Raw genomic sequence first — 22,320 nt, forward strand, 5'->3', positions numbered from 1 at the left:
TTCCGGTCCAACCCTCGACTAAACCTTTTGAAACTCAAATCCAACCCGGTCCAACCATTGATTGGTTCTTAGCTAGGTCAGGCCCGGTCGGCGAGAAGAATGAAGAAGATGCTCCTTTGGCATAAGGTTAGTATATTCTTGGTTGAGAAAGGCTTGAATTTTTGAAGACAAAAACAAATTAGTCGTTGTCTCATCTCTTAGCTCTCTCTCTCTCAAATGCAACCTCGGCAGAAGCTGCTACTGCAACTGCTGCTTCTGAGAATCTGAGCTCCTCTGTCATCTGAGCGAGTTTCAATTCTCATCAGAAATGTCAATATCAGCTACTCTAACAAATGGCATCTCTTTATTGCCGCCGAGACCTATTCGGCAACACATAAGAGACACGACAATCTCTTTTGGTGGATCGTTCCCGAAGGAGAGTCGGAGACTCATTCCGAATCTCTTCAACTGCAGCAGAACGCTTCGGTAACTTCTTCTCTTTCTGATATCTGGTGTTGCTGTTAAGCTTGTGATAACAGTTTGATTGATTAGAATGTGTTGCAGTGGAGAAGGATTGTTAATGAATGGGGACTGAATCTTGCTTTCTTGTAATCTTACTCTGTTTTTATCAATTCTTTATCGCATTCTTGAAATACTGGGATTGAATTTTTTTTCTTGTAGTCTTACTCTGTTTTCTTGATAGTTCTTCTCACTTCAAAGCCCTTGAACATAATCTAGAGCACAAAGATGTGATCCATTTTCATGTTGAGTGACAGGATTAGAAGCTTCCAGCCTCAATTTTCAAAAAATTTTGATGCCTCAACATCTGGAGATGCCACTAACGGGGAAGATACATCCACTGGTGAAGTACTTGGAGATTGGAAAACTGAAACCAGTGGTAGTCCAGGGAGTTCATTCCTGGCAAAGTTAGCAATTGCTCTGGGAGTTGCTGCAACTATCACTGTAATGTCTGTTGGCTTCAAATGGCTGACGCCGGGACCATCCCCTGCGACTCCTCTTTTGGCCGACAATGCATCTGCTTCTGTTGGCTTCAGTTTAAATGTTTTTGGACAGAGAATTGTCCTGCCTGAATATGCACCAGGGTATGTGGTAAATTTTCATTCTCTGTCCACCGTTCTGTGTCTTATCATTTGAGATAGCATCACTTGATCAATTCTGAACTGTTTCGTCTTCCACTTCATAAACTTTACTAATGATGAAATTTCATTCATTCTCCTATTATTTGACTTCCTCTTTCAAATTGACTGACAAGTGTTAGCTTCCAGGTGGGTCTACTTCTGGTTGCTCATGGCTGCTGGTTGTGGACTTTTCATAAGTGAAGAGGCACTAAATATTTGGGTCTGTCCTTTGCACTGGTACTTCTGTTTTGCAGAACCCTTACTGGTTCCTTTACTTGTCCGATTATCTATGATATTATACATTTTGTCATTTTCTAATTATACAATGTTTTTGTTCATTGGTTACAAGTTGCTGGCTACTTCAATTCAGTTTGTTTTAGATTTGTTAGTGAATAAGTCAATTTCCTGCAATTGATGTAGGTAGGCATATCATTGGCTCGGATGCTATCTTTGGATGGAACTTGGAAGTCATTTGCTGAATCTTTCTCAAGGAATGCCCCCTACATAATATCCACAATTCTGTGGGTTTATTGGTAACTTTCCATCCCATTATCTATTATTGTAGAATCCAATTACTATGAAGGCTTTTTTCATTTAACAGTTAAATAATGTTGCTTTTTGAGTACAAAAACTAATGCTCAAGTCCAGAGTGGTGGATTTCTGTTGAGTGTATCTACTGCTTTTACTATTAATAATAGAAAACTATCTTTTTGTGATAAAATTAGTGCTCCATTTCCTCTTGTATTTATATTATGACAATATGATTCTTTTTTCTTCCAAATTTTGTTGTTTTACCTTGTTATTTTGGCTCTCACATATCAATATCAACATACAGGGGTGTTTGTATCAGTGATATGATACCATTTTACCTGGGAAAGCTTTTCGCAAAATCTGGTGTATCTGATGACATTTGGTCTAAGGTTTGTTGCCTTCTATCAGATTCTGAAAAGCCATTGATGACCATGTAGTTGAACTAAAGAATGAGTTCCTTCAACCCTGCATCTTGAATCCCTCTATCCCCCAAAATTACAATAACTTGGAAGTTTTGTTTGGCCCCATATTTGGTGGGAAAGGATCCATTTAGCCAACCCCATCTAGCTGGGATAAGTCTGAGTTGTTGTATGACTGCATTTCAATGCAGTGCCAATGGATTTTGTGCCATGTTGCGGCTTGCGAGTAAGTCTGTGACATATAGGACACCCCTTCCCTACTGATGTGTCAAACTTAAACTCCGTCTGATTCTTTGATATGTTTGCCTTTGCCCAACTTTGAGTGTTTTATCACTTTGAAGCACAATGGAAGATGTTCCTTACAGTATAGGCCCTTGAATTATGACCACAAATTTTACACATCACTCACACCTGATGCCCACTTCCCATTCTACAATTTGGATTTGCCCAGTTGGCATCTCATGTGGCTGAGGTTGGTTTTTAGAACTGCACTTTACCTCTGCCACTGGCCTGCATCTTTTCTGCTATATTCCAGTACTCCCCCCCCCCCCTCCTTTTCTCTCTCAGATTCCTTTCCTCCTCTTGGTTTTACCCTTTGAAGTTCTGGTGTAGGTAGGAGTTGGCAAAGAGAAAGCATTGAGCATTACTCAGACTGTACAGCGATTTGGTAATCTTATTGGTTTTGGTGAGTTCTTGACCTGGGTTTCAATTGCTTGTATAACCTTATACTTTTGTTCTGAATGGAAGTAAAATCTCTTTCTCGTAGATGGTGTTGACTGTAATTGTTTATTTTCAGGTTTCATTTCTAAAATAACCTCATAACCAGTGAGAAATAACCATTATTGTGAATCTATAGGAAGGGGAGGGAGCATCACTTCTTTTAAGGTTACGGTTATCATTTACAACCCTAGATCTATAGGTTTTGGAATCTTAACAACCTGTTCCTCAATTTTTTCATAGGTTTATGTACAGTAGTCACTGCAGATTGTCTGTGATAAGGCAACTATTTTTAGAGGGGATAGGTGCACTGAGATGGATTAACTAGGTTTTTATCCTCATGTGCATGTCCATGTCCAGAAAACTGAATCTTTTTTGAGTTTTTGACAAGAAACAGGCTTTAGCCTCTCTGATTTTTCCTTTAGAATAATTGCAAAACAGGAAAACATATGCCTGAAAATTGTTGAAAGAGAGTTAGGGAGCAGTCTTGAAAATTGTGACCACTTGGACGACTGTGGACAGGTGCATTTTCATGACCCAAAACCAGGATAATCTGACTAAAATTTTTCATAAGCTATTGAGCACATGGTTGAGTCTGTTATTAACTGAGCTGGCTTCAGTATCCTTTTTATTGTTGGGATGCATGAGAAATCTAAGGATGCCACTACTAGGTGCTCATATACCACCCCAAAAAGGTCGCGGTTTGCAGATGCTGTCACAGTAAGATGCCACTTTTTTGGATTTTGCATGCTAAATGAAATAGAAAGATGGGCTGAATGAAAAATGACGTCTTACCTGAAATGACATTCTGTTGTAAGACATCCTTATATTCAACTTCTTTTTGGCAAATGCAACTTAATCCAATAATATATGGAGAGATTGTAGTGCTATCCATGGTATGCTGGGAACCTCAATGCCCCAAATCGCTGCCATCAATCTGTATACAATTGCATTACAATATCCATTTCATCTCATTTTCCCAGTCTGTTGTAATCTCAGTATGCTTCATCCTTTCATGATGAACTAGATTGTGGGCAATGTCAATGGCAGCATTGTTGTCACAGTGGAGGCACTTGGGTGTTTCAGAAATAGCACACATCCTCAACGACCCCTTAAGCCATATTACTTCACAAATGCCCTGGGCCTAAACACAATATCTGCTTCTGCACTGGGTCTTGGAAGGACAAACTGTTTTTGCTTCGCAATGTGTTCAGGTTGCCTCCAAGGAAATAAGAATAACCAGAGGTAGATCTCCAGTCACCAAATGTATCCTGCCACATTGCATCAGTTAAGGCTTCTAGCTCAGGTTCCTGTTGTTGGAGAAGATGATATCTTTCCCAGGGGGAGATTTCTGGTACCTCAAAATTAGCTGCACTGCATCAAGGTTGGATGTCCTGGGATCATGTAGAAAATGGCTAACAATGCCCACAGCATAGGAAATGCCAGGTCTGTATGGGACTAATAGATCAGCCGAACAATAAAATGATGATGGTACTGTTCTTTGTCATTAAGGTCACCCATGACACTGCATAGCTGGTGATCAACCTCAATAGGAGACCGCAAACTTACAACCAAGCAACCAGTTCCACCAAGGGGTTCAGGACATTTCTTCATTTGGAAATATAAATCCCCCTGTTTGATTGTGCAACTACAATTGCAAGAAAATAGTGGAGAGCTCCTAGAACTTGTATCTCAACCTCTGGAGTTGAGATAATGGTCTGACTTGTCATTAACGACCTAAGTCTTCTTTATTTATAATAAGGTTGCAAATCATAGAGGGTAAAAAACGGTTGGGTAGGGGGGGGGGGGAGAATTAAGAATAACATAAAAGCAGAGCAGTAAGATGCTTTTTACTCCAAAAAAAAGCAGTAAGATGCTAATTCCACGGATCTTCACATTAGCAAGAGGTCATAATGCAATTGCAGCAGAGAGAACACAATTGCATGAAGTAGGGTAGTTCCACCTAGTATTTGATCTTCTTGTTGGTCTTGCTACAATGTCGATCCCCAAGATATGGAAATGTTTTCTTCTGTAATTTGCTTGCTATGTTTCACAATTTATAACTCGTTCACTTACTGTTTACTTTGTGATGCATCTTTGCTTTTTTAATTCATTCAATGGACATCTGTTATTGACTGTTTATCTTATCAATTTATTAATGAAGTTAAACATAATGACTCATTCCTGCAGTGGAACGATTTTCTCTTGGAGTGAGGAATCCAACATCTTTTCTAGCAGGAGCACTGGTTAGTGATTCCCATTTGTTTTATAGGCATTCTACTTCTGGTTAACTTAGTTTGTCATTCCTTTGTGTGCATGGAACTTAGTTTGTCATTCCTTTGTGTGCATGGTTCTTGATGTGATTCTTATTATCTTCATGTGCATGGTTCTTGAGTCTTCGTTCCCTGAGGAGTGAATTTTTTATCACTATGTCTGATTGGGTGTTTGATTTTGGAAAGTAGTAGATTACTTTAGGAATTAAACACCAAAAGCTTACACAAAATAATTGCAATTTTAGCTAGTAGCTAAAATGTAAAATAAAATATTTCTTGGTCATACTTTTTGCCCAAACCCAAGCAGTTACTTAGAAAATCTCTGTTACCATTTTCAATTTAAAAAAAGAGAGTTAGTCAGACAATTATTGCTGGTAGTAGTTGTGAAACTTCTGTTTTGGTTTTACTTTGACTGTTCGTTACTTGCAAACACTTTACTGCAAAATTCTATTTTATTTGCATAGAAATGTCATGATATTCTGTTGTTTTATTCCTATGTAATTTCCTTTTGCTTTTAAGACAATAGCTTTAAAATATTTTCTGCTGGAACAATTTGTCCCAAGAGACTTGGAGAGTGGCCACCTAAATATTGGTGATAATTCTTTTTAATGTAAGGGATAATTCTCTCTGAACCAACAGTGTTACCTATTCCATGAGACATTGGAGTTGTTTGTTCTTTATTTGCATAGAATTTGCCCTTGGTATAAATAACAAGAAAATTTTGGCAAGTGTTGACAAGGCAATGGGAAAGAAATTTGAAAGGCTGTATGCTTGTCTGTTTGACTTCGTCAGTTTGAACATCTAAATTTTTTACTTGCAATTTGTGACTTTCTTGTGCTGATTGATCATTGATGGCTGTTATACATTGGATGTCATGTTTGGTGAAGAAGGCATTCCAGTACAGTGATTGCTTTTGTTTGAGTTTTTGAGGTTGTGACTGTTTATATCATTCATCATAGCTTTTCAGATCCTGCTCAATTAAATTTTGCAGATCTTCATAATGACTTAAAATTTGTGATATTGCATTAGCTTTTACATTATGTGGAACTTAGACCATCTGAATACGCTTTATCTTAATCGTCATCTTACTCATCACATGCCTACATTAAAACAGGGGATATCTTCAGAGTGTTTTTTTGCTGGCGTTTGTTTTGGAGGATTGTTCACTCTCACCATTCAGGTCATCTAGTTCAGTTGCTTTCTAAGAAGTCAGTAGAGCAAATTTTGTCGCTGTCTACATTTTATCTTCTGTTTGTATCATGCTTCCTCAATCATAGACACTGGTTATATTCTCAAAGTGAATTGTTAATTTGGCTTTTCTTTTTTATTTCGAAATTTTGTTGATGAAAAGGAAAAAGGACACTGACTATCCAGGGCCACACAATAACCTGAAAGGATATTTCCCACAGTTAAATAGTGAAAATAAGTCCACTAACTTCTGATATGTGATCTCTAAACAAATCAACTGAGAAGCTTTTCCTTCCCCTCCTACTAAATTTTGCATTCTGTCTTACACTGCTTGAGGATGACCGGTTTTTCCTTTGGGCAACTACTATCAATGATTGAATTTGATGGATGGTTAATGGGGACAAAAAGATGAAGGCAAGAAGAGGGGAACCTGAGAAGAACCATAATTGCAGGGGCCATTGGGCCAAGAGAATAAATCACATAAGGAGTGGGAAGAAGAGTGCCCCACACAGAAAAGCTCAAGCTTCAAGTTTTCTTAATACATTGATTACAAGGATATAAATTTTGAAATTTATTCCAAAATAAGTGATTAAAAAAGTCAAATAACACGAGGAAATTATACTAGGACTCAACCATTTAAAACCTACTCAAAATGGCCTACCTAAATGAAAGATCTGCTTATATAATTATCCCAATAAAATAAGATCCAAATAATCTACAAGACCAAATCCCTTTTTGGACCCAGTTCTTGATTTGAGTTCCCAAATGGATGTGGGTCTGTGCTAGTCTGTGTTGCATCAATTGGCCACTTGGATCCAACTTGTTCCATACGAGTGATAGTATGGGCTTTGCAACCTCTGCCATTTCCTGGATGTAGCAATCAGATTAATTATCTCATAGGTATCTCTCCGAATTCAGATAATACACTCAGAATCATAGGAGTGAAAAATCTGACAAATATCTCAAAACTTCCACAGTTAAACAATATTTAATGAAAAAAATCATGCCATAGTTATAAAATAAGCCATACTGTAAAATGATTTTCATGAACCAAGAATCTTACAGGTGGGAAGCTTTAGGGCTCATCTCTAAGGTTTTCCTCCATGATTCAAGTCACTAGAACAGGCTCCTGCATGAGAAAGACCCTTTTCTCTGATATACTTCTTTAATACCCTAATGCAATCTTTGATGTGGATGTGAGTTTGAGAAATTTGTATAACATGACTGTAAAGAGTTGACGTGGATTTGTAAAATTTACAGTACAGAAGCTAATTCTAATGGGTTCCTTATGTGGACAATCCATGTTGGCAATGTCATTCCCTTCATGAGGCTGAAAGGCAAATGATCCAGAAAATGGATACGTAACATTTTTTTTTCAATACTAAATTCACTTTCATATTGACGCCTTTATAATCTGATTTTGAACATCAGCTGGGGATTGGATTCTTGTTGAGAGAGCGCCCGATGGTGGCAGTTGCTAGTGTTGCTACAGTTGTGGTATTACAAAATATCCTTCTATAAGTCTATAACTTCTGTTTTTTGTGGATAGAACAAAATATAACTTGCATAAACATGCAGGGTATTTGGACTGTATTCCCATATGCTGTGGCTGCTTCTACTGCATTGTTCCTTTTCTTGCGCCAACGTTACTTCAGCCAATCTGGTTCACACTCATGTTGATCAGTTGAGGACTCCACACCAGAATAGTGGAAATTAGTCAGCTCCTAGAGGTACTGGAATGCATTCTTTGTGGAGCCCAGGAAATTCTTTGTTCTGATATTGTTTGAGCCATTCATTGAAATATCATTACAACACCCCCCACCCCACCCCACCCCATCCCAACCCAGCAAAGAACAAAGAACTTCTTTATGATAGAAAAGTGGACAGTATAATGAATCTGAGTTGTACAAATTCCTATTAGGTTTGTTTTACTTGGTCTCCACACTCTTGCTATGGATATCTCTTGAGTAGGTGGGTGTGCTTCTGGTTTTTAGGGAGGTTGGTCTGATTAATCTGTAAAATTCATGAATTGAATTGCCCAGTTGCAGTTTCAAGATACGTATTGACCCAAATGCACCATCAGTTGTAAGAAATATTTTTGGGATCTACCCATCTTTAGAACACCTTATGAAAATTGCAGCTGGATGTGCTAGTCACAAAGTGCAACTTTTCCATGCCTGGGGAAGCAGGAAAACATAACTGGCTCATGGTTGTTTTTAGCTTTTTCTGTGGCGGATGTACAGAAAATTTTCTTTATCATGTGTATGCAGAGAAAAACCTGTTCGTCTTCACAGTTCACACAGTAATGAGGTGGGCTGGGCAGTTGGCCAGTTACGCCAAATTGTACCTACCTGAGGTTGACCGAATGAGTTGGCCATGATTTTCATATACTATATTTTCATGCATTTTAGTTTTAAATATAGCAAAAAGGTCCTTTTCTGATAGCTAAACCATGTCAACAACTTCGGTTTGACAATTTTGCATTACAATAGCACAAATTGTTAAATGTTTACTTGTTCAATTAAGCTACTGAAAAAAGGGTAAGTTTGACCTGTTACTTTTTTCACAATTTTTTGGGTGAAAAATTAATTTATTGAACCAAATTTTCATCAGATTTGGTTGAAGGTCTTCTGGAATGCTGGTTAGAAACAAAATTCTATGCTTTATCTTTTTGACTTGTGCTGCGTTTCGCTTTAACTGCTTTATTAAATACTGGTTTGTTGAGAAAGCGGTTTGCTGCAACAGAAGATCATAGTTAGTTTTACCTGGAATTGGGAATTTGGAATTTCAAAGCCATTTTAATGGCTTCCTTTATTCCCAAGTAGATTGACTTTTCTATCGTTTAAAATGAGTTAGTTGACTTTTCTTTAGCGTCTTACCTTTTAATTCTAAGGATTTTGTACATGCAAAACAGGTGAAGAAGCATTTTAACCTAAAACCCTTGTGCAGATGAAAACCCTAGAGAACTTCTTCTTTTTTTTTTTTTTTTTGCTCTCTCTCTCTTCTGAGTAAACAGTTTCTGGGTCTGTGAATCTAATTAAGATTTGTTTCAACTTGGTTTGAAGATTAAAGGAAGGTTACCCAAAAAAAAGAAGGTGCTACCTCTGTGAATGGTTGACTTAAAAAAATAAGATGTAAGGTGAGGGGTATTTTGGTCATTTTAACATGTTAGGAGTATTTTAATCATATTAAAAAAATATTTTGAATTTCAATAATTATGTATGAACGGTCTTTAAGGGTGCCTAATTTGCCTGTAGCTTTCAAATTTCACCACAATTGATTAATAGACTGAGTTATGTTGATTGCCCAGAAACTTAGAATTACTTCATTGAATCAAACTCTTTATGAACTGACTTCATACACAAAAGGATGATTTCCTTCACTGTGCACCTTTAAAAATTGGTTCACATCCACTAAAAATAAAAGAAAACTCTTGTAAGATGCTTTGATTCTGGATCAGAATTAACTTTTTAAAGTTGTTGCACCCCCTTTCTTTTAACTTTTAAAAGTTCTACCACTCCCTTATGATCTTCCAACATCAAATAAAAGAGAGTTTTATGCAACCATGGATCATGGGACATTTTCTTATCCTATTTTTGAGCATCTTCTACAATTTGATCTAAGTGACGTCATAAACTGTAATAACTTATGAAAGGAAGTCTGAACTATTAGGTGGTACGCATCTTGAGTTCGACTCTCTTTACCCACTTTGAAATCAAGTTCATGACTTTTATGGTTTCGTATCATTGGATACTAAATTTACCAAAAGTTCAAATACACCCTCGAACAAAAATTAAAATGAGGAAAAAAAAGAGAAGATATTGAATGATAGTCTTTCATTTTTTTTTTCGAATGCATACTATAAATAACATAAATTATGTAACCCTTTTAACTTTGTATTATTATATACATTATGGTGAATTGGTGATACTTGAGAAAAAAAGGAATTGGTGATGCTTAACATCTACCAACCTTCTATGAATAATTACTAATGATAAAAAATATATATCAATCTTTGTCCTCTTTATGAAAAAATCATATTGATTAAGAATATCAATGGAGGAGTGAGGATCAAACTTCGCAAATTATATACATTTTAAGATGAAATCATATTGGTTATAGGGTTTTCTTCCCCTGCCTTCTTTTGACCCTTGGATGTTATTTTGCTTCTTACATTAATTAAATAAAAAACCAACAGTTAAAAGGTTTATATGCATAATTTCTAATCAAATTGATCTTAATAATGTGTCATGTAGCAACTTCATAAGAAGCAACAACTTTCAATGGCACTTCTTTCACCTCCCCTTCCCATAAATTACTATAATTCTATTTTTTATTTTTTTTTTATTTTTATTTTTTTGGAAAAAATGGTGATTGACTTGATGCATTTGAAAGAAAAGCATCATCTAATCTTACTCAATTTTCCTCCCCACACAAGTCAAATTATGAAAAGATTAGAGATGCTTCATCAAATGCTCTTTTTATTCAAATCATATATGAAAATATAAAAAAAAAAAATGTACGATTAGTAATGTCATTATTATTGTCTTAGATATTATTTTACTCTACATCATGGTGACAACTCCTTGTAATCCATGCATGATTACATAAGTGTATAGATAAATTAGCTATGAAATACAACTTCTTGTAATCCTGCCTTCTTTTGATATTGGGAATTGGAATCTTATTTTCCTTCTTACATTAATTAAATTAAAAGCCGACAATTAAAAGGTTTATATGCATCATTTTCTAGTCAAATTTCCTTAATAATAATGCATCATGTAGCAATTTCATGAGAAGCAACAATTTTCAAGGGCACTTCTCTCACCTCCCAAAATTGCATCTTTGATGATAGATTTTTATAGATAGTTATTTAAATAATAAGGTAGGGTTTCGTTGCACCCCTAGCCCCAAAGAGATTCGAACTGTTGTCTTCATATTGTACCTTATTTTGATTACATTTGCTTGTAGCTTGTATCATTGTTTAAGAGCAAAGAGATTTTTAATAGAAAGCATGGTTTTTGTGAGAGAGGAACACATACGGCAACAACAACCTATTACGTGATCATCTTTGTCTTTCACAGGTACAAGGTGGGTTATTTTGCCTCCATGTCTTTCAAACTACCCAATAATGAACATTTTTTTTTATTACCAATTTGTATAGTCATCCTTATGTAATCTTCATGTAATCATATTCTTTTTGTTTAGTACTTATGTTCATAATTTTTGTTATATTGATCTTCTTTATTTTGAACGGAGAAAATAGAAGTTCAAAAATTCATATACGACATAAGTATGTCATCAGTACCATTAACATGTATTATTTATATATTGTTGGTGCAACCTAGAGGGGGGTTGATTAGGTTGCAACTAGTGGATTGTCTCAATTTTGCGATTTGTGCGGAAATACAATGTAAATTGAAAATTCAAATGATTTAGATAATAACAAGCAACCATAACACATGATTTATAGTGGTTCAACCATACAAGTCTACGTCCACTCCTCTCTTGGCCTCAAGAGAGTGTTCCACTAATGATTCTCTTTCAATACAATGGGTAGAAATCAAACTCTTACAATAATCTTTGTTACGGGGCAAGAGAATCATTTACAATCTTTGTTTAGTAAGTAGGGCAAGAAGCACCCCTTAACAACGAGCAAAAGCACCCAATCAATCTTTGTTCATGGGCAAAAGCACCCAATGACCAATTCTAATCTACCAATCTAGACTAGAATTGAAACAGTTACAAAGGAAAGATGTTACCTTACAAAAGGTGTAACACTTTACCTCTTATGTGAATGTGATGTAATGAAGTTGTATGCTCAATATGAAATGGATGCACCACTGACGCCTTCAATCACCTCAAGCTTGGCTTCCACAAACTTAGTAAACACCTTGGTATGTTTCTTCAAGGTTGGGAGAGAGTGAGAGGCAAAACACAATTGTTTACTTGTGATTTGAGAGCTTGAGATCACTTGGGGAGTAGTTGATCAAGTGTGGAGTTCAACCCTTTCAAAGAAGTGAATTGGGTTTATATAGAGCACACTTAAGTGCCTAAACCCAATCCCCAACGGATAGAAAATGAACATAATTTTTGTCCTGTTTTCAGCCTAGACGGACGTCCGTCTGGAAAAGAGCCATTATAAACTAGCCGTTATTGGCTAAGTAAAACCAGACGGTCGTCCGTTTGGCATTCAGTGACTTAATTGTACTGTTAGCAAACTAGACGGTCATTCGTCTGGCAAACGATCATCCGTCTGACACAGTTTTGTTGTCTTAGTTTGGACTTGGATTTGGCTTGGGTTTTTGGACTTTTTGGTCAAACCTAAGCCACATACACCTTTCTACTGTCCTAGGTCAGTCTAGTGACATGAATTACATATTTTCAATATATTTACATATGTGTGTATGCGAGAGTGTCCTAAGTCCTAATTCCATCTAAGTTTTGATCATTGAAGTTCTTGAGTCTTCTTGTACTCCATTCTTCATGATCATCTTCATGTTCATCTTGGCATGGTCATCTTGACTTAGACTTCTTGTCCATTTTGGCATGATCTTAGCTTGGGCTTGACTTGAGTATGAGCATATGGTTTTGACTTAGAGTTGGTCCACTTGTTTTCATCTTGAACTAAAACAACATAGCTCAATATAACCATTAGTAATTCATGTTTGTTATCATCAAAATCAATAGTAACTGATGTGGCAAATGCTGATATGACATTTTCCAACATATATCATGACGATTGCCCTATGTACCATCCAGGATTACATAATGATATATCTCTTAAAAAAATAGTGAAATAAAAGATCTTTTCCTAAGAAATTAGAGATGGCTTCATCAAATGCTATTCTTTATTCAAATCATTTATCGAAATATAATAATCTAAGTAAAATTAGTAATTTCATTATTATTGGAGATATTTACATGAGGATATATGTGACTAGGAAGAAAAAAAAATGCAAGATTTTGTGAGGGGTGAAGAAAGGGTTATGAATCATGGATAAATCTATCAAATGGTCCCTCATATATCCACCGGCCAACAAGAATTTATATTTAAATTAACACATTATGATTTATATAGTTAGAGTGGCTGGAATATTTAATTTTGTTTTTGAATAATTTTAGATATTTAATAAAAAATATATTTGAAAAACACTACAAAAATATTAATTTTGATTTTCCCATTTGTATTAAAGAAGTCCTATTTATTGTCATTTTTGGGTAAATTCTATTGAATCAAACTCCTTATGAATTACTTCTTAAATTTGGTACACAACCACTACATTTTTTTTATTATAAGATGCTTAGATTTTGAATCGCAATTAACTTTAAAATGTTCTTGCACCTATTTACTTGTAAAAGTTCTTAATACTCCCTTGTGATCTTCCAACTTCAAATAGAAGCAACATTTTATACAACCGTGGACCATGGCGGCATTTCTTTCTCCTATTTTGAACATCTTCTACATATATATTGTCCTTTTTATGAAAAATTCATTTTGATTAAGAATAGAATGAATATATATATATATGGTTTTGTGGGGGTGGAGACAGAAATCTAAATCATGAATAAATATCTCAAATGGTCCCTCATATATCCACTGGCCAACAAAGATTTATATTTTAATTAACATATTAGGATTTAGAATAGCTGGGAGATTTAATTTTATTATTGAATAATCTTACATGCATATTCAATAAAAAGAATTTGAAGAACACCATAAAAAAAATATATCAAAAAAAAAATTACATATAGAACTCTAGATACCATTCCAGCTACTTTTTTCCTTTTGTATAAATTAAAAAAAAAATCTATTTATCACCTATAAACATGCCTAAAAATCCTTTTAATCTTAATTTTGATTTTTTTTACCTAATCTTAATACACATCATGTTTAATAATCAACATAACCTTCTATCCCCCCAAAAAAAAGATTATATTCTTTCTGATTTGATTCTTATGAGTCCCAATTAAATCTCACATAAATAATAATACTATCTAAAATCCCTCATTAGTTTAAAATTAACTAGTGATTCCTCTTTATGCTCACCATGTATGAAATCAAAGGAGAAAGAAAATTTAACTTTAAAGCTAAGCAAATCAAATTTTTTTCTTTTCTTTCCAAAAAGATTTCTTTATATAATCACTACTACAAAATTTTAAAGTAAACCCAAGCATGAAATCTTCCAACACCACCTTATCAACACAGCCGGCCCATAAGGTGACAGAAAAGACCTCTTTCTCTCTCTCTCTCTCTTCCCATAAGGCTGTGACATATTAGTGGATGTAATGTTCACCTATAAACAAAAACAGAATCATTTTTGGCCGGCAGTTTCTGTTTCACAAAACACCTTTTGCTGTGATTATTAATCTCTTTTGGTTCAAGTTCAAGTTCAGGTTCAGGTTCAGGTTCAGGTGTGGTGGGTCAGGCAGGGATTTGGATTTTCAGAGAAAACAGTGAAGACCCAATTCTGTCTCCACCCCCAATTCAGAATCAAGTTCATACTCAGATAGTGTTGAAGCATATTCATCTTTATTTATAAACAAACAAAAATTTTCCTTTCCTTCTTTCTTGGGGTTACATCAGAGCCAATTGTGGCATGTTTAGTGGGTGGCAGCAAGAGATTTTAAGATTAGATTTGATTAGATTAAGATTGGAGTGGAGGGTTTTGCTGATCTGATTTGAAAGCATTGAAATAACTTTGAAAAACTTCAAGTGTGATCTCATCAACTCCACAAAAAATGAAAAAAAGTTGGTTCAACCAGTTTTAAGCCTGAGAAAATAAGGGAGTAGGCAAGGCTCCACCTACTACTGCAACCACCACCAACACTGTCATATGGCCATACCTGTCTCTTAGGTTTGTCTTTATCCATTTCTCCACCCATCTTTGGCCACTTAATTAAACAAATAGGCCTTCCACCAACCAGACAGATTGGTTTAATTTGAAGAGTTTCTTCTTTTTGTTTTCTTTTGTATAGCAATAATGACAATCTGGTTTCTACCACCACTCTACAGAGAATAGGTTGAAATTTGGATCATTATTCAAAAGAAAAATGACTAAGTAGTCAAAGATTTCACTAGTGAAGTTTCTTGTCTTAATGGTTAAACATAGTTGGGTTTGTTTCCATCTTGTAATGAATAGTGAATTTCTTATTTCATGGGTTCTTCGATTCTTGAAATAGTTCTACCTTTAGTTGTATACAACTCAAAAGGAGAGGTGATAGAAACATTTTCTTCTATGATCAGAATTTTTCCATTCAATCAAACTTTCTTTCAGTATTTTCTCACTTTATCAAGAACTTTATTGATGTTAGACCGAAAGTGCTTAAAATTTAATGTCAGTTTCCAAGTTGTATAATTAAGAAACAGCTTAAGTAATTAGAGATTTACAGTAAAACTTGAGGGATTTAAGATTTCTTATGTTCATAAGAATGCTAAAGTAATAACAAATGTCCTAACAAGGAGAGTCTTTTCGATTTCAAACCCAAAAACTAGTCATGTTGGCTTACCCAAAAAATAAGATTTAATTTATAATAAATTTGATAGAAGTCATTACCAAACCACTTAAAAAATTTTTGATAATAATTTTTAGTGATTTGTTATATGACGTGCTTCCGAGGTTGTCGATGAAGATAATTTCAATTTTTAATTATTCTGAATAACCTAATAAATTATTACTTCGTTTATCATTTTACAAAATAAAATAATTTCAATTTGTTTATTCTTCTATTAAATCTTACTAACCAGATACTCTTTGTATTCTAAAATAATTTTATTTAAATTTATTTAATAACAGATAAATAAGAAGAAGAAAAATAATAATAAACGTTCAATTTAAGCTGCACCAAACAATTTCTTATTATTTAAGAAAAAGATTTGCGGTCGATATCGTATGTGGGACCACCGTGACAATGACCGAATTTCATTAATTTCGTGACACTTAAAATTGAAGAATTCAAAAATCTATCTCATGGCGCGCCAGCAAAGAAGACAGGTTGGCATTAATTGTAACGATCTGGTTCAGGTGAGAATCTCTCTCTCTCTCTCTCTCTCTCTCTCTTTCTCTCTCTACTTTTCCGCGTGTGGAAGAGTCAGAAGGACCTGAGCCTTACTCTTCCCCGCTTTAGGGTTCTAGAACTTAATAAAATCACTTGGGTTTTGAATCTTGCAGGCCATCCAAGAATCTTATTTCTTCTTTGTTTTGTTTTGTTTTCCTTCAATGGCGATTGGCGAGTTTCCACCTCCATCATTTCTTTATTTTTAATTTGGGTTTGGTCTTACTTGGCAAAGCTCACGTCTCTTTAATTCAACGCTGTGTCCTTTCACACCTCTTTTAAATAGGAAACTCCCACTAATTTCTTCCTTCACCTGCTAATCTCTTCATCTTCTTCCTCTGTTTCTTTTGATTGATGAACTTAGAACCATGCAACTGAAACATTTCCTTCCCATTTTACCTGCTGATGTCGATGAAATCGACAAGCCTTCAACCCCACTTCGATCTCGTTCTTGTCGTAAATCGTCTACTGAAGAACATGGGCTTATCACCTTGGTCAGCCATATGCTTCGTGGGTTCTACCACTGGGGTTGGACCAGTTTCGCCGATTGCTACGTCGCTCGTGATTGCCAAGCTCCCTGCAACTTCGAGGACACCCCAGGTGTCGATCTCTACCAAAAGATCGTGGGTTCTAATAGCCCGAGAATCTTTAGCTTTGCTGAGCTTTACATCGCTTCTAATGGCTTCAACGAAGATCAAATCCTTGGTAGTGGTGGGTTCGGTCGTGTTTACAGAGCTGTCTTACCAAGTGATGGCACCATTGTCGCCGTCAAGTGTTTAACTGAGAGAGGAGAACAGTTCGAGAAGACCTTCGCCGCTGAGTTAATGGCCGTCGCTCAGCTCCGGCACCGGAACCTCGTTCGCTTAAGAGGTTGGTGTGTTCATGAGGATCAATTGCTTCTCGTGTATGACTACATGCCTAATCTCAGCCTCGATCGGATTCTCTTCAAGCGACCAGATTGTCCCGCCATGCCGACTCTCAACTGGGAACGACGATATCGAATTGCGGCTGGTCTTGCGGCTGCTCTGTTCTATCTACATGAACAATTGGAGACACAAATCATCCACAGAGACGTCAAGACTAGTAATGTCATGTTAGACTCCAATTACAATGCTCGGTTGGGCGATTTCGGATTGGCGAGGTGGCTAGAGCATGAACTTGAAGACGTAGCACCGTCTTTTAGTAGCAATTATGAGTTCAGGATGGCTGACACAACCAGAATTGGTGGCACAATTGGGTACCTACCACCGGAAAGCTTCCAAAAGAAAAGCACTGCGACAGCTAAATCTGATGTTTTTAGTTTTGGGATTGTTGTTCTGGAGGTGGTGAGTGGTCGGCGAGCAATCGACCTCGCCTGCCAAGATGATCAGATTGTTTTGCTTGATTGGGTTCGACGATTGTCCGATGAAAGCAAGTGTTTGCAAGCTGCGGATACACGTTTATTAGATGGGTCCTATAAACCTGGTGAAATGGAGCTTCTGATCAAGCTTGGCCTCCTCTGTTCTTTGGGAGACCCACAAGTAAGGCCTAATATGAAATGGGTCGTCGAAGTTCTCGCCGGCAACATCGTCGGCAAATTGCCGGCGTTGCCGTCGTTTAAATCCTACCCTCAGTACATCTCCTATTCCTCTTCTGCTGCCACCTCAATCATAACAATTTCAACAACTGCAACAACAGCCACCACTCTGTCTCAATGGTCCAATGCAACATCTGGGTATGCAACTGCTGGTGGTGACACAATATTTATGACAGCCATGGATGGGGAGAGTGGAGACAGTAGAGAGGGTCACAGCATTGGCCATCGTCGGACCAATATTCCTTCAGTCGATACACCACGAGAGATACCTTTCAAGGAAATCATTGCTGCTACAAAAGATTTCTCAGACTCGAGAAGAGTTCAAGAACTGGATTTTGGTACTGCCTACCATGGCTACCTAGAGAATCGTCAACATGTATTGGTGAAGCGGCTTGGGATGAAGAAATGCCCTGCATTAAGGGTACGGTTCTCCAATGAGTTGCAGAACCTTGGGAATCTCCGACATCGCAATTTGGTTCAGCTTCGAGGCTGGTGCACCGAGCAAGGAGAGATGCTTGTTGTCTATGACTACTCTGCTCGTAATCAGCTTAGTAATTACCTCTTCCATGACAAGAGCTTTCCCTCTGTCCTAACATGGAGAATTCGGTACAACGTAATCAAATCAATTGCTTCTGCAATCTCTTATCTCCATGAGGGGTGGGATGAACAGGTCATCCATAGGAATATTACTTCTTCAGCCGTCATTCTTGATGCTGACATGAACCCACGGCTTGGCTCCTTTGCTCTTGCTGAGTTCCTGGCCCGAAATGACCATGGCCATCATGCAGCAGCTGCTGCTAACCCAGAAAGATCGGTTCGTGGAATATTCGGATACATAGCCCCTGAGTACATTGAATCCGGTCAAGTGACCACTTCGGCTGATGTTTATAGCTTTGGGGTGCTCATGCTTGAGGTTGTGACTGGCCGGATGGCGGTTGATTTCCGGTGGCCTGAGGTCCTGTTACTGAAGAAGGTTCGCGAATTCGAGATACAGAGGAGACCATTGGTGGAGCTGGTGGACTGGAGATTGAATGATGAGTATGATAAAAGGGAGCTGATTAGGCTTGTGAAATTGGGAATTGCATGCACCAGATCAGATCCAAGTTTGCGGCCGAGTATGAGGCAAATTATTAGCATACTAGATGGAAATGATGGTTGTTTCAAGGAAGAAGCACAAAAGAAGGAGATGAGGGAAGAATGGCTGCGCAGGAATGATTATTCATTGACATCCATCAGAAGAATCCAAGCTATTGGTATTCAATGAAGATAACCATTGGTGAATCCATCTGGTGAGGGATCACACGTTTTGGTGATACTTGATGTAGGTTTCTCTGTTGTGATACATTGATCCAGAAATATTAAAAGAGATGTTCATGTTTTTGCCTTCCTTTTGTGGTTGTTTGTGTACTGTTTCAGGTAGTCTCTATGTAAATAGAAATGAGGAGATGATAATTTGTTATGGACTTTATGCATTGGTTCTTCTCCAGAAACAACATATATGCATATTTGTGATTTATGGTTCTTGTTTGACCTGTTAATTGATCCATAAGTCATTCTCAGTTACCATTCATATCAAGGGTGTCTTTTGATCTAAGTAGAATAAACACATACAGTGAAGGGAGAGAGAGCAATGAGTTCAAACTGGGTAATGATTATTTTGGTAACAATAATAGGTAGGATGTCTTGTTTTAACATCTTAAAAGAAATCATAGAAATCTGAGTTCAATGCAAAGACAGCATTGCACATAGTATTTTGGCTCACAAATCATATGAATATACAGCAGTGACTCTCAGTCTCACCTATTAGACTTTTTTTTATTCATTTCCTGCTTCAAATCTGCTGCTCAACTTCTAGTTCACAACAATACTTGTTACAGAGACCTCATCATCGGTATCAGCCCCCATCCAATTGGTTATTGCAGAAAGGAACTCTTTAAAACTGACATTTCCAGTCTTGCTCCAGTCCATTTCCTCTGCATTTAACATGGACAAAAAGCACAGGTAAAAGCACAAAAAGAAAGCACAATCAAAATAAGAAGGAACCATGTATAGAAAGTGAAGAAGAATATACTGAAACGTGTCTTGGTGAGGTGCCTCGGAGATTTCTCCTGAGGGGATCCCTCATTCAATGCCTTGACCATGTCTTTCTTGTTCACCTTGCCATCTCCATTTTTATCAAGAAACAAGAATGCTTGAACAATTGTATCAAATGTAGCAGCAAGTTGTGGTGATCCCATCTTCAATGTCAAGTTATGAAGAGAATCATTTATCAAGTATTAAAAAATATGAGAAAAATATATATAAATATAAAAAGAGATTCTCATGGTTACAGTGTATGAAGATGTTGAAGGCTCCTTCAGGACATAAATAAGACAGAGGAGGACAATGAACTGATTGAATTGCAATCCTTCAGTCCCATCAAAATCACAAGAATGGAGTAGATCCTCCAATTCGTTCTCCGTCAACTGTATTTGCAGTTTGCTTAAGCATTTCTTTAGCTCCTCATTGCCAATAATTCCATTTGAGTCTTCATCTATAAAACAAAAAATATTCACACAGGTCAGAGATAACTCCCAGAATGTCCAGCGACAGTGTATAGAGGATAATGAACCATGGATGATCAGAATTCACCATATTGCTGAAACACACTCTTGATGTCTCTGAGTTCCTTTCTATATTGAGGAAGCCTCATGGCTATGCTGTTCATTGATCTGAAATTACGCTTCCCAGATGTGCCACTGTGTTTGATTGCTTCCACCATCTTCTTTTCAAGCTTAGCATCTAACCTCTCATATCTGTTTTGGGGATGGCAATGGCCAAGCATGCTTCCAACTTTTCTAGAGATGAAAGACTTCAGTGAGGGGCAGAAGTGTGATGTGCCTGAAAGTGGTCCAGCAAGATACATATGAAATGACCAAGAAAATGCCTTTTCCCACTTCTTCCCAGTGGGAGGGTGTAAATTCCAGTTAGTTTATCTAGCCAAACGAAAGTCCAGAACTCACAAATATTAGTTTTATCTCATCTGCTTAAAAAGCTATACTAGCATAAACTTCTCATGAGGAAAATCATCCACAAAATTATGGATCATTTCTAACTAATTAAGAGATGGTAGAATTAGTCATAGAAAAAAGTCTAGAAGTTTTAAGTGCAAGATTATGATGAATATGAAGATCTCATGGATGACTCCAATTTAAGTAATTGAATGCAAACTCCAGTAAAAGGTTTATTTCCAAGATACAGCAAGGAAAAACAGGATTGTATATCTGGAATGACAAATATAATTTTACTTGGCTCTTCTGGTAGGGGTTGAGAATTGTAATCTTGATTATGCAGTAGCACACAAGTGTAATATCTTTGTGCATAATTAAATACCCAGTTTCTAATGTTTAAAAGGAAAAGAGTGCAGAAATGTCCATCATTGAAGCTTTAAGAAGAAAAACAGGTTACAGTTACAGGTTTAGAAAAAGCAATTTATTCTAGTAAATTAAAATTGTAATATATGGAAGAAAAAAAATTAGAATCCCACTTCAAGTAATTCTAAAAGATTGGCAAGAAACCTTGCTGTATAGTTTACTTAAATGAACAATTTAATACCATTAACTTATTTAATTTTGTTTTGACTTTCTGAAATGCAGGGTGGGTGAGGCTTGAGTTTTCCATGGATAGTAATAGATGGTAGATAACACTATGATAAACATTTTATAGAAGAAAAGTAGTTCTTTCAACTGATATGAAAGTAGTTGAATGATCACTGAACAGAGAAACAACTGTCATAGTAAATAACAAAAAGAAAATCAAAATCAAAATTAATAATATACTAACCAAGTGATTTTTTCATGGTTTCTAATAATAGAGGACCCAGCTGTTGCACAAGCTTCAGAACACGTCTTCCTCTCCCTCTTGGGTAAAGTTATGAATGTTAAAAGGAGATCACTGATGACTGGCCAAGAGAAAAGCTAGGAGCAAATGTTTGGTTTGAAATAAAAGGGATGCCAAAGTGGCTTTGATGATAAGCATCTTTAAAAGCCAAACCTGTCTGTAGGATGTCTCTTACTGTTACAGCATAAACCAGGCGAGCACAACTAAATTTGACAAATAGATTCAGGATGGAAAGTAGGTCACAAGCACTCAAGTTGAACTTGTTGCACAAATGCTTTCTTTTGTGTTTTTTTCTTTTGCCCTGATAACATACGCAAAGACACTGAATCTGATATACATGCTTGTTTTTCTACCCAAAAATGGTGTTGAAGCAATCCAGAAAGAAAGTTTGTTACTCTTTATGGTGTAAACTAAGGATGGAGATCTTTTTTTTTGAGATTGTGACACTGCATGTTGTTAGGGAGTAATATGTATTATGTCACTAGACATTTCCATGTATTTACTTGTATAAATATGTAACCACAACAGTAAATACACTAAGGAGATTGAAATCATTTCAATCT

General features: G+C 36.5%; 3 protein-coding genes across 3 annotated transcripts; 2 read left to right on the plus strand and 1 right to left on the minus strand.

The window, feature by feature from the left end:
• The first annotated feature begins 174 nt into the window (after nt 1–174).
• On the plus strand, nt 175–9,194 carry LOC149009764 (uncharacterized). Its single transcript, XM_089162909.1, has 10 exons — nt 175–465; nt 756–1,082; nt 1,266–1,338; nt 1,539–1,651; nt 1,954–2,038; nt 2,681–2,753; nt 4,976–5,031; nt 6,173–6,238; nt 7,678–7,743; nt 7,825–9,194. Exons 1-10 carry the CDS (start codon nt 308–310, stop codon nt 7,924–7,926), a joined length of 1,119 nt encoding a protein of 372 aa, XP_089019035.1. The 5' UTR covers nt 175–307; the 3' UTR covers nt 7,927–9,194.
• Nucleotides 9,195–16,230: 7,036 nt separating this feature from the next.
• AP4.3A (protein kinase family protein) lies at nt 16,231–19,388 on the plus strand. The gene is made up of 2 exons (XM_089163875.1): nt 16,231–16,271; nt 16,419–19,388. The coding sequence occupies exon 2, from the start codon at nt 16,671–16,673 to the stop codon at nt 19,140–19,142; it is 2,472 nt and encodes an 823-aa protein (XP_089020001.1). The 5' UTR covers nt 16,231–16,271; nt 16,419–16,670; the 3' UTR covers nt 19,143–19,388.
• Nucleotides 19,389–19,502: 114 nt separating this feature from the next.
• On the minus strand, nt 19,503–21,782 carry LOC149009766 (putative calcium-binding protein CML22). The gene is made up of 5 exons (XM_089163876.1): nt 21,701–21,782; nt 20,510–20,758; nt 20,209–20,411; nt 19,950–20,115; nt 19,503–19,851 (listed from the first exon to the last, which is right to left on the minus strand). Exons 1-5 carry the CDS (start codon nt 21,714–21,716, stop codon nt 19,730–19,732), a joined length of 756 nt encoding a protein of 251 aa, XP_089020002.1. The 5' UTR covers nt 21,717–21,782; the 3' UTR covers nt 19,503–19,729.
• Nucleotides 21,783–22,320: the final 538 nt, after the last annotated feature.

The sequence above is a fragment of the Hakea prostrata genome, chromosome 7 (assembly GCF_041222555.1).
Source record: "Hakea prostrata isolate BN-2017 chromosome 7, UWA_Hpros_2, whole genome shotgun sequence".
Classification (NCBI taxonomy): Eukaryota; Viridiplantae; Streptophyta; class Magnoliopsida; order Proteales; family Proteaceae; genus Hakea; species Hakea prostrata.

What these genes read in the sequence shown, in the direction of transcription:
- LOC149009764 (XM_089162909.1), top strand. Translation starts at nt 308, where the DNA reads ATGTCAATATCAGCTACTCTAACAAATGGCATCTCTTTATTGCCGCCG. An exon ending in ACAATTCTGTGGGTTTATTG is followed by an intron (nt 1,652 to 1,953) that starts GTAACTTTCCAT and finishes ATCAACATACAG; the next exon opens with GGGTGTTTGTATCAGTGATA. An exon ending in CTTTTCTAGCAGGAGCACTG is followed by an intron (nt 5,032 to 6,172) that starts GTTAGTGATTCC and finishes ACATTAAAACAG; the next exon opens with GGGATATCTTCAGAGTGTTT.
- AP4.3A (XM_089163875.1), top strand. Translation starts at nt 16,671, where the DNA reads ATGCAACTGAAACATTTCCTTCCCATTTTACCTGCTGATGTCGATGAA.
- LOC149009766 (XM_089163876.1), bottom strand. An exon ending in GAGTGTGTTTCAGCAATATG is followed by an intron (nt 20,412 to 20,509) that starts GTGAATTCTGAT and finishes TTTGTTTTATAG; the next exon opens with ATGAAGACTCAAATGGAATT. An exon ending in CTTCAACATCTTCATACACT is followed by an intron (nt 20,116 to 20,208) that starts GTAACCATGAGA and finishes TTGACATTGAAG; the next exon opens with ATGGGATCACCACAACTTGC.